Source organism: Pimephales promelas, chromosome 12 (assembly GCF_988280905.1).
Source record: "Pimephales promelas chromosome 12, fPimPro1.hap1.1, whole genome shotgun sequence".
Classification (NCBI taxonomy): Eukaryota; Metazoa; Chordata; class Actinopteri; order Cypriniformes; family Leuciscidae; genus Pimephales; species Pimephales promelas.
The window spans coordinates 24,507,163-24,517,516 of record NC_142780.1 but is presented as its reverse complement, the minus strand read 5'-3'; the positions used below and the strand labels follow the sequence as shown (position 1 = coordinate 24,517,516).

Here is a 10,354-nt window from a genome sequence, read left to right as displayed (position 1 = left end):
TTCCACAAAAATATAACCAGAAAATCATTGAGCATAAATGTGTTTTTTTTAGTGATAAATCAATTAGAAGGATTTCTGAAGGATCATGTGGCACTGAAGACTGGAATAACAATCCTGAAAATTCACCTTTGCATCACAGGAATAAATACATTTTAAAAGGAAGTTATATTTTACTGTTTATGGTCCAATAAATGTTGCCTTGATGAGCATAAGAGACCATTTTACAAGATGTAAACAACACTGGTACAGAAACACTTCCTGTTTCAGTTTGTAACTGTTTTCTTTATTTCACATGTAAAGAAAACATCTTAAAGATATTTGTTTACCTTTTTGATTCAGTTTTATATTTTCTGTTGGTTGTATTTTATCCCAGCTTTTATGTAGTGTTAAAAAAATGAAACAGGAAGTGCTTCTGGACCAGTGTTGCAAAATGGTCTATACATTCCTATTCCTATATGACTAAAAATCCTGTAAATATTCCTTTAAAATGTATCAATCCATAATTGACAAACAAAACCACTTTCCACATTTAAGATTTCAAACAACTTTATTTTAAGCCATATGGATTATAAAAAAGAGACAATTATAATAAACAAGCCTCTGTCTATGCAATAGGACAAGCCGAAACAAAACACAGCTGAAGCCGAAGAGTTTGCAGGTGGAACTTTCCATCCAGAGATAATTCCACAAAGGCATGATGAACTCAAATAAATAAACATAATCAGCAAAACTGAAAAGAAATTATAAACACAGCAAACAGGGATAGAGCAACTCTAGACTAGAATTTGATGCCAAAGCCTCAGACTAAACTAACATTACTCTCCTGCTGTTATTCAGGGGTTAATCTCGGCTTTAAGAGCGTTGTCTGAACAAGTTAGTTAATGGTTTTTGTATTTTATCTGTATTTGAGCATTTAAGAAATGTAATGGTGTCTGTGTGTTCCAGTTCAACACATTGCCCTTCAACAAAAGTGCTATTGAAGATTAAAATAATTGTAATGTCACATTAAAAATAACTTTAAATTCACCAGATTCAGGGCATGATGCAAGATGTTTCGGATGGTGGAGGTTTGTTCTTCATCATGTGGACTTTAATGCAGGCTGGCATGAGATGAGGTGGTGGTGGTTGTGCGCCTTTTCTAGGTATGTCTCATTCTCGGCAGGTGTGTATGAGCACTGTGTTCTTACACTGCTGGCAGCGAACTGAGCAGCACCAGGAGAACTTACAGGAGCAGCGCTGCACTACCTCAGCCCGGCCTGCTCGGAAACCTGGGCCGCAACACAACAGTTCACAGCCATCTGGTGCCAACCGTGAGGTTCCTAGGACGTGGAACAAATAGGAAAGGATTAGTAAAGAGCAACGAAATGACATGTAAAACCAGGGAATTGATTAGAGAATTAATAATAAGAAATTTTATACTGATTATTTTAGTCGGTAATTTGGATTTTTACACTTTTACCATTACAACGTCGTCCTGCAGTGCCAGGAATGCCATTGTCTGGGTCTAAGCGGCAGAAATCCGGTGAAGAAGCCAAGTAGACAAGGTCCCGTGTGGCTGGTGGCTTCACTTGGGGGTCCCGCGGAAGGAGAGCTGTGCGAGAGCCCACGCGTGTTAGCCGTACCTAAGCAGAAAGTGTGGCTGTGACCCTTGAACTTGTCAAATTACATACACATATTTATTCTGCCTTCTACAGTACGGCAATAGCAAAATTCTAATGCAGAATTGTAAGTATCCTTCACAGAGAATGTAGCCCCAGAATGCATTGCGACAAACACCAAAAATCATCCAAGATGGTGGATTTCATTCAGTGCTTAGAAATGTTGATGAGAAATTATTCAAACTAATAAAATGAACTCGTTGATTAGAACCTGAAACTAAAGCTGTTAAAAAAGTGACTGATCACAATTGCACTCTATTGAAACTTCAGTGTAGTATGCAGTTTCTACCTTAGTAAAGTATTCCAGAAAGTGTGAGTTTCCATCTCAGTTAGGATTCTGCTTTAGAAGACAGCTAGGGAACTGGAGCCATTGTAACACATACCTCTGTGGCACCATCAAAGCGTTCTTTCAGCACAGCACCGACCCGGCGGAACGGAGGCATCACTTTCCAGCAAGTTCTGAGCTCACAGGACCCTGAAACACCATGACACTTACATTCCACCTGCATGTTGTGGAGGATAGCCTGGACAAGGATAGAGAAAACCATAAAAAACTATACGCAATTGGTGATAAGTTTTGATATCAATCAGTAAGTGAAACATCTTGCTTGCCTTCCGTCCTGCTTCATTATTGTGAATGTTCATTAGCGGTCGCCCTGATGACATGCCTTTAGCTCTCTCTGGCTCGTCCACAAAGGTCTGAGAGAATGCAACGCCATAGGACAGATTATCAGAGCAACCTGACCATTGGAAACCTAAGGGTGAGCAAGAGGCACATGTTTGGCAAATATATTTTTTGTCTGTGTGAAATTGTTAATGACATGTTTTACAACAACTCACCTTCAGGACTGATCCCCCTGACCTTTCGGTCACAGCCGCACCTCTCCAGTTCTCCCCTGCTACAGCCCCGAGTCACAGCCACAGCAACTGCTGCCGATGAAAGAGCGTGGACAAAAGCCGCCTCACGGGTGCCTGAAGACAGCACATAAACTGAGCAAGGCTAAACAGGGTTGTCCTTTAAAGCTGATTGTATTGATTGCAGCTTGTGAAATTAATAAAATAAGAATGTGGGTAAATAATGAATAATTTAATACAAAAATTCACAGTGGTACTTTTTTGACCTTGAAGACCACAATCAACTATGTGATATGTTGTGACATAGTCGTTGTAACCTTGGTTCATGACTCGTCCAAACACATTGATCCCACGAGGAGTGGTGGAACAGTTCCAACGCCGGTTTCGGAACTGATGTTGGCACTGCAGTGGTTAAAATGGAACAAATAAGTCAGATTTAATTAATATATGCAGATATGAAACTGTTAAAGTTACATAAAGTTTAAAGATTAGGGCTTACTTGTTGTCTAGGAACATTTGTGACCCTAAAATGGGACCGGGGCTATTTGCAATCACAAGCAGTTATGTAAATTATTGGAGTAAATGTAATTAGTTACTGTAGGCTACTTAACTCTCTATGGGACAGAAAGATTTCCAGAAAGATTTGATGATAATGACAGTGCATCAGAAAATAAGGTTGTAAGAAAGGAAGAAGTTGAAGATCAAGAGGGATAGAAGCAGTGAGGGTGATGACAGAGATGAATAATATATAAGTCATCGATTGTTGTGGAAGTCAGGCTTTTGGGTGCATTATCCTATGACAGTTTGGACGATGTGATGATGTGAAGGTCAGATGCCACTGCCTATTGGCCTCAAATAGTTAAAAAAAAAAATTGATTTTCACTTGGGCTATAATCCTTGATTTGGAATTCAAAGAAAGAAACAACGTTTTTAATGCTTTTTGAAACACTATAAGACATGGTTTCACTACTTTCCAGGCAGGGAAGTAGCATCTGAAATTTAAATTTTTTGACATGTTCACATGTGAGTTCCTCTTGAAATATAGTAGCACACGATTAAATGGAATTTTTTTAAAGTTTTTTTGTTGTTGTTGAAACAATATTTTTGGCAACATTGTAGTTTGACTGAGCATCAAAGATGTTAGCAACTTTTACTCTCTTGACTATTTTTTTTTAATAGCCTAACCAGGCTACATAGCCTACTCCTTATTTACATTTAGCATGGCTTCTAACTTTTACTGCAACAGTTTATTTCTACCTACGACAAAAGAAGCGATATCACCGTCTACAGGGCATTAAAGATACTAAAGTTAACTTGTGTGTTTCGCCCTTATTCATTCAAACTTGTCAGCAAGGCTCATTTTCGCAAATGGCAGCAAATACGAGATGAGAACATCTGGTGATGAGGCCGAAACCCAACACGTAGAGTGCAAGTAGGCTACTATTTAATTTTATTTAACATTTTTTTCATATTTTTATGCATGTTGGATATTGAAGGATATAACGTTGCCGTGTTTGTTGACGTTTAAGAGGCTGTTGTGTCGACCTTGATTAATTGCAATATCGAGCTAGGTGTTCAGTAAGATTTTTATTTTGATTTTAGAAAACAAAATCTCCCCTTAAATCAACTGTTTCTTGTTTTTCACTGGCATATCTCGTATGTGTTGAGGACTAGTACATATTTTAGCCTATATTCAGCACGAGTAAAACACTCCTGTTATTAAGCTACGTAGGCCTACTGTAGATAGTCAAGCCCCTGGTGTTTTACAGAGTCTAATCCCAGACTAAAAGGTAGAGGTGAAAGCCATTTCTATTGACATGTCAGTCAGTGCCATTGTTTTGTCTCAAGATGAACACCAGCAATGTTTTTTCCAACGAACGAAAGCCTAATCCTGGTTTAATCTAAACCCTGCCTGTGAAACTATGCCTAAGACTTTTACTCAAGTAGGATTGCAATTGGTGAGCTGTAATGGAGTCATTTTCGCTGTAAGGTATCTTCACTCTTACTTAAGTATGGGTTTTGGGCACTCTTTACACCTCTTGTTACAAGAAATAGACAAAACAAAATGTTCTATGTGAGTTTAATGAACTGTATTTATTTTCTGGGACAATGACAGTAGAAATTTACAATACTTATTGGTAGCCATGACTAAACCAAAACTGATATTGCAAAATAAGAAATAGAGTAAATAGTGTGATAAAGGACCTTCTGTTTGTATATTTTTGACATGATTTCATTTTTTTTTTTTGCCATTATGTCCTTGAATAAATAAATGGTAGAACAAAAGTATCATTGTGAGTCATTGTGTTTCAGGCTCTCTCACCTCATCAATGACCATCTCTGCTGCCTTTCGCACGGACTCCATGACCTCCCCCCGTGCCCGGCACACCCCGACTTGGCCTGGTGACAATCCCCTCAGACGGCCACATGGTTCGGCACCAGACACAGGACGCGAGCGTGGCAGACGTGCCAGAGAACTACAAAGAGAGAGGTACAGCGTAGTAGAAGAACATGGAGAATAATTCAAACACAAAGCTGAAAAATAGTGTCCGAGAAAAAGTTGGCATATGAATAAAAGGATGACATTTTGTCAATGAATGCTCTGGGAGAGGTAAATAAAAAAAACAGGGAGAGGAAACAAACTTAAAAGAAACCAAGAAAGTGTATAAGAAAAAAATATGTCACTATCTTTTACAAGTTATGGCATAACAAACAAGTGCTTTCACACAAGCCAACTTACAGCCAGTTGGTTGCCATGGTGAGGTGGGGTGCCCATAGCAACAGCAGGAGGAGTCGTCCCGTGAGTGTCACTGAGGAGACCGTTGGCATCAGATTGCCTGTCTGTCTGTCTACCTGTCTATCTCTGAATTAGTGTTCAACAGTGTTTCTTTCAGTTGTGCCTGTTACGTTGGGGTTGTTCCCCTCATATCTGTCAAAATCAATAGACCAGAAATTACATTACTGAATTGTTACATTGTTTCATTTTTGTAATAAATATAATTAGCAATTAATAATATTGCTAATTACATTTTATAAATAATTAATTCAATTAATTAATTAAAAATAAATAATTCAAACAAAACAATTAGCCTTCACAATGAATTAAAGAGAAGTTTCAAATGTGACATTTCTTATAATAAAAATGAATCTCTAATAAATAAATCTCAGTCAATCACTACAAAAGACAACGGTTACATTTTTACCACTTTGAGGTCCAAAAGGATAAAAAACACTCCTGTCGACGAACCGTTTAAATCGAGTTCCAGATCTGTCAATTTTCCAAATTTAATTATTTCCACTTATGTTTTGAAGATAAAATGCCTCTAAGTTGTAATCTTATTGTCACACGGAGAGAGATATTCATCTTGAGGCATTTTCATCCATGACAAAAAAAAATCTATATCTCAAAATCTCTTTGGTTGAGTAAAATAATCAGGACAAGAAAAATAAATGTATTAGTTGTATAGATAAATGATTAGAATCCGTTTTTGATCTCCCATTTTCTTTGATGAACTTGAAAAGCTATAAAGAAACAAAAATACAAACTCTATTGGTATCCTAAGAAAGCACTTCCATTCCCTTCAGATCTCTGTGTTAGTATATGTGGGGGGAAAAAGTAAGTAATCCAATTTGTCCACCAAAATGAGCAATTCCAAAGGTAAAAAAAACAGATAAGTGTGGATGAAGTGATGGTTGTGGGGTTATAAAGGAAGGATGAATAAAGGGTGGGAGGGTTGGAGACCTCAGAGAAGGGAGGGGTGAAGGTTTCGGCCATAGTACATTAACATTGAGGGATGAGCTTGCACTCATTGTCCAATTTACTCAGGACGTAATATGTGACCTCTGCTTAATGAGTCCTGCAGGATGGTGCCTTCAACTCGTGGGATTATACAAATGCTAACACACTCAACTGTGTGTTTGTATTTGTGTTGTGCGTCAAAAAGAGGGCAACTGACCAAAAGTCTAGTGCCAAATCACTGTCTAAATGCATACATATGCAGGTCTGAGTGTGTGTGTGTGTGTGTGAGAGAGAGAGAGAGAGAGAGAGAGAGGGGGAATTCCTTTTGTCAATGCATGTGACTTGAGCATCTGTTACCTAGTATCAGTGAAGGGTGCATCAGAAAATGTTGCCCTTAAATCCTGAGACTCTCACAAAAGAGATGTGCGTGAAAGCCAGCGGAAATTGACAGAGAAATATGTGTCGTAACAATAAATAACCTGATAGATAGAACAGCAGAAGTGCTCAGACCTGTCCCGAAATGGGTCTGTGTGAACGTGTCTTACCTAATGTTTAATTTTCCCAAACTTTTGTTGCTCTTTTTACGAGTGTCCCCCCTCCCCCTTTCTTTCCTCCCTCTGCCCTGCTCCCTCTTTTTCTCTCTCTCCATATTGTCTTCGAAGAAGGGATGACATTTAGACAAGGAGAAGAAAACACAGTGCTGACAAATATTAGAACTGAGGCAAATAAATCAAGAGAGAGAGAGAGAGAGAGAGAGAGAGAGAGAGAGAGAGAGAGAGAGAGAGAGAGAGAGAGAGAGAGATAGAGAGAGAGAGAGAGAGAGAGAGAGAGCATTAGGACAAGATCTTGGATTTCAAGCATCTACTGTGGCCCCAAAAGTACTAAGTCGCAGTTTAAAATGCAGTAGAAACAATGGATTAAACCAAGTGGCATCTAACATAAACCTAAACATAAACTAAAAAATATTTTTGCAAGTATTTTAATTTGCTTGGTCTTGAGATGACTTGTATAAAGTCAGTTTCCCCTTCATTATATAAACCTGGACATGTTCACTAGTATTTGACAACCATGTGTCCTTTGTCTTAAAAAAAAAGACCTAACAAATGTCATCTACACATTTTGCAAAAACATTCATACTACTTTTAATAAACATTTATTATATTCTATTGTAAAATGGAGCATTATTTTGCTTTAAAACAAAAAAATGTAAGACTTCATTTCTCAGTCAATATAGATCTCGATAGTTGACTTTATTTATTTATTTATTACATTTATTTACTTAAAGTCTGGTTTCACTGCTGAACTCTCTTGCACCTCAGCAAGCAAATAAATAACTGTGCCCTCTTACAGATTCACTGCCTTTCTCTCAATTTGAGCATTGCCCCCTTATATCTCTCCCTTCCCTTGGACTTTTTCACCCCTCTTCTCGTTGTATTCTCTCTTTGTGTCCTGCCGTCCTTCGCAGTGACGTCTTGCACCGTCTCCCCCAGCAACACCATGGCGACCTGCACCCCCATGTCATGTCCGGCGCCTCTCTTCTCCTCATTTCTCCATCCGCTTACTGCTTGCTCATAAATAAAATCTCTTCTTTTTACATCAAGTGTCCCATCTGTCGGAATCTGTTTTACACGCTCATTTGAGATGTCACAGTTGCTAATTGTGGCTGTTTTGTGTGATTTTACATGGGGTTCAGGTGGACACCTGTGCTGGACTGTGAATTACAGTTTAACAATTCTACACTGTTACTGATTATTTGAAAATAGTATATATATATATATATATATATATATATATATATATATATACACACACATACATACATACAGTTGCAATCCAAATTATTCAACCCCCGAAAACAAAATTTTATGAGGCATCAGTACACTATTGTAGAAAATTTTATTACTACACATTTGAGTGATTCTGGGAACGTGAAGTTAATGAAAAATTTTAAAACATCGTATTGACTAAACAATTATGTACAAATTATGCAAAGTACAATTTGTGCAGAACTTTTTCTTCTTTATAACCCGAAACACCTCTACTGCAATCTTGGCCCATTAAAAAAGCTTCCAGATCACTTATAATCTTTGATTTTTACATTACCACTGTTTTCTTCAAAGTCCACCAAATATTTTCAATGAAATTTAAATCTGAAGACTTTTTAGCCCATACAAGAACGTTCTGATCCCTGAACTAAGATCAAGTAGATTTGGATAAATACTTGTCCTACAGGAAAGTCAAGTTGTCCACTCAAGATCTCCACTTCCTGCAACAGCAAAGCACCCCCATAAAATAAACTGGACCACCTCCATGTTTGACCATGAAGATGTGTTCTTACATTTACATTTAGTCATTTAGCAGACGCTTTCATCCAAAGCGACTTACATCTGAGGACTAAATCAAAACAAGTCATTGTGGAGAGGCAATAACAACACAAGAAGTGCTCCAAATACAAAGTTCAAACATTGCTCAGAGTAGTATAAACCAGGCAAGTAAGTTCTTCTGCTCAGAAGCTTTGCTTTTTTTTTTTTGCACCAGATGCTGATGCACAGGTCCAAAAAGTTCCAGTTTGGTCCATTAAACATTCTTCCAGAACTCCACAGGGCTATCCATTTAGCATATTTAAGTTGGCCTTTTTGTTCTTAGTCAAGAGTGGCATTTGGCAAGATGTCCCAACATGAAGGCCATGCATGTCTATTGTTCTAATATTGAAATATATTTTCCTCCAATCATCAGGTCATCTTTCAAGTCTTTGGCAGTAAATATATATATATATATATATATATATATATATATATATATATATATGTACTGTATACACATACTAGTATACAGCAACACACTAGAAGATAAGATACATGCTAGTAGAACATCCACAACATGACAGCGCACAGTGATTATTATTGGATGGATTGTTGACCTCATTCTGGAATGCTTGCAGAGGGTTACTGTGGACCACTCAGTGAATGTTACAGGATACAAATGGCAGCCCTGCAATTAGGCAATCCCTCCCATTTAACCTGTTATTTCATAAACTGGACACATTCAGTAATGAATGAATGAAAAAATTACATTCTATTAAGCATCACATGGTTTAAAATGAAGGTGGCAGTAAATTATCTAACGGACCAAAAGTGAAATGTGCATGTTCTTTGTGCTTGCTGTAGTTTACCAGTCTCATCCACCCGTCTCACCACTGGATGTCCTCACTGCTTCTTTGATTATAGGAAGGTGATGTTGGAGTATTTGTGCTTGTTGCAGGATTGGTATTGGTTATCACCTGAAACAAGCATGCCTAGTGGCACATCTACACAGACACTTTGTTTTAACTGGGTCTGCAGTGTCAACATTTCCCTGACCTTCAAGAGAATATTATTGGATGGGGCGAAGTGTGGTGGGGGCTGGGGGGGGGGCTTCAGGGTGACCCCCAACCCCTGCATGCTTTGCCATGATTGGTGACTGTGGACACCCCTGCCTGGAATCTCCATGGTGACTGATCTACTTTAAGGAGAGGGGTGTGCATAAGCGTGTGTGTGTGTGTGTGTGTGTATGTTGGGGGGACACAGTACCTGAAGCACTGATGCATTTCTGTACAGCAGAGATGCACCGTGATGTGAGCAAAAGACTTGTCAAATGTGGATGGTAGATAGCAATGCAGTAAAATAAACCTATCTATCTATCTATCTATCTATCTATCTATCTATCTATCTATCTATCTATCTATCTATCTATCTATCTATCTATCTATCTATCTATCTATCTATCTATCTATCTATCTATCTATCTATCTATCTATCTATCTATCTATCTATCTATCTATTCATTGTTGATACTCCATAGTTCATAAATTCATGGAGATATAAACCCATCAACACTGCCCTTAATCTGATGACATGTTGTAGTTCCTCTGCCATATCAGTATCAGATCCATGCGCTTTACGATTAGGGTCAGTTCTATCCCATTTGTGCAAAAGTGGGAGATGCAATGAAATCTTCATTTGTTTGTATTCGTGAATGGCAAGTTCAAGTTCCTCAAATTGTGTATAAATATTTCTAGCACTGACTACTATAAGTATATCCTTGTTGCAGGTTTAAAGTCAGC

The 10,354-nt window shown here is 38.0% G+C and overlaps 1 protein-coding gene across 1 annotated transcript; it reads right to left on the bottom strand.

The window, feature by feature from the left end:
* Positions 1–520: 520 nt before the first annotated feature.
* wnt4b (wingless-type MMTV integration site family, member 4b) lies at positions 521–6,160 on the bottom strand. The gene is made up of 9 exons (XM_039680155.2): positions 5,717–6,160; positions 5,254–5,442; positions 4,837–4,990; positions 2,831–2,915; positions 2,499–2,630; positions 2,271–2,413; positions 2,042–2,182; positions 1,460–1,622; positions 521–1,319 (listed from the first exon to the last, which is right to left on the bottom strand). Exons 2-9 carry the CDS (start codon positions 5,340–5,342, stop codon positions 1,150–1,152), a joined length of 1,077 nt encoding a protein of 358 aa, XP_039536089.1. The 5' UTR covers positions 5,343–5,442; positions 5,717–6,160; the 3' UTR covers positions 521–1,149.
* Between the last annotated feature and the right edge of the window lie 4,194 nt (positions 6,161–10,354).

Excerpts from the sequence above, each read along its gene's own strand:
- wnt4b (XM_039680155.2), bottom strand. The coding sequence starts at position 5,342 with ATGCCAACGGTCTCCTCAGTGACACTCACGGGACGACTCCTCCTGCTG. Across the intron at positions 2,916-4,836 it reads CAGAGATGGTCATTGATGAG|TGCCAACATCAGTTCCGAAA; the intron begins GTGAGAGAGCCT and ends TAACCACTGCAG. Across the intron at positions 2,183-2,270 it reads ATAATGAAGCAGGACGGAAG|GCTATCCTCCACAACATGCA; the intron begins GCAAGCAAGATG and ends ATCCTTGTCCAG.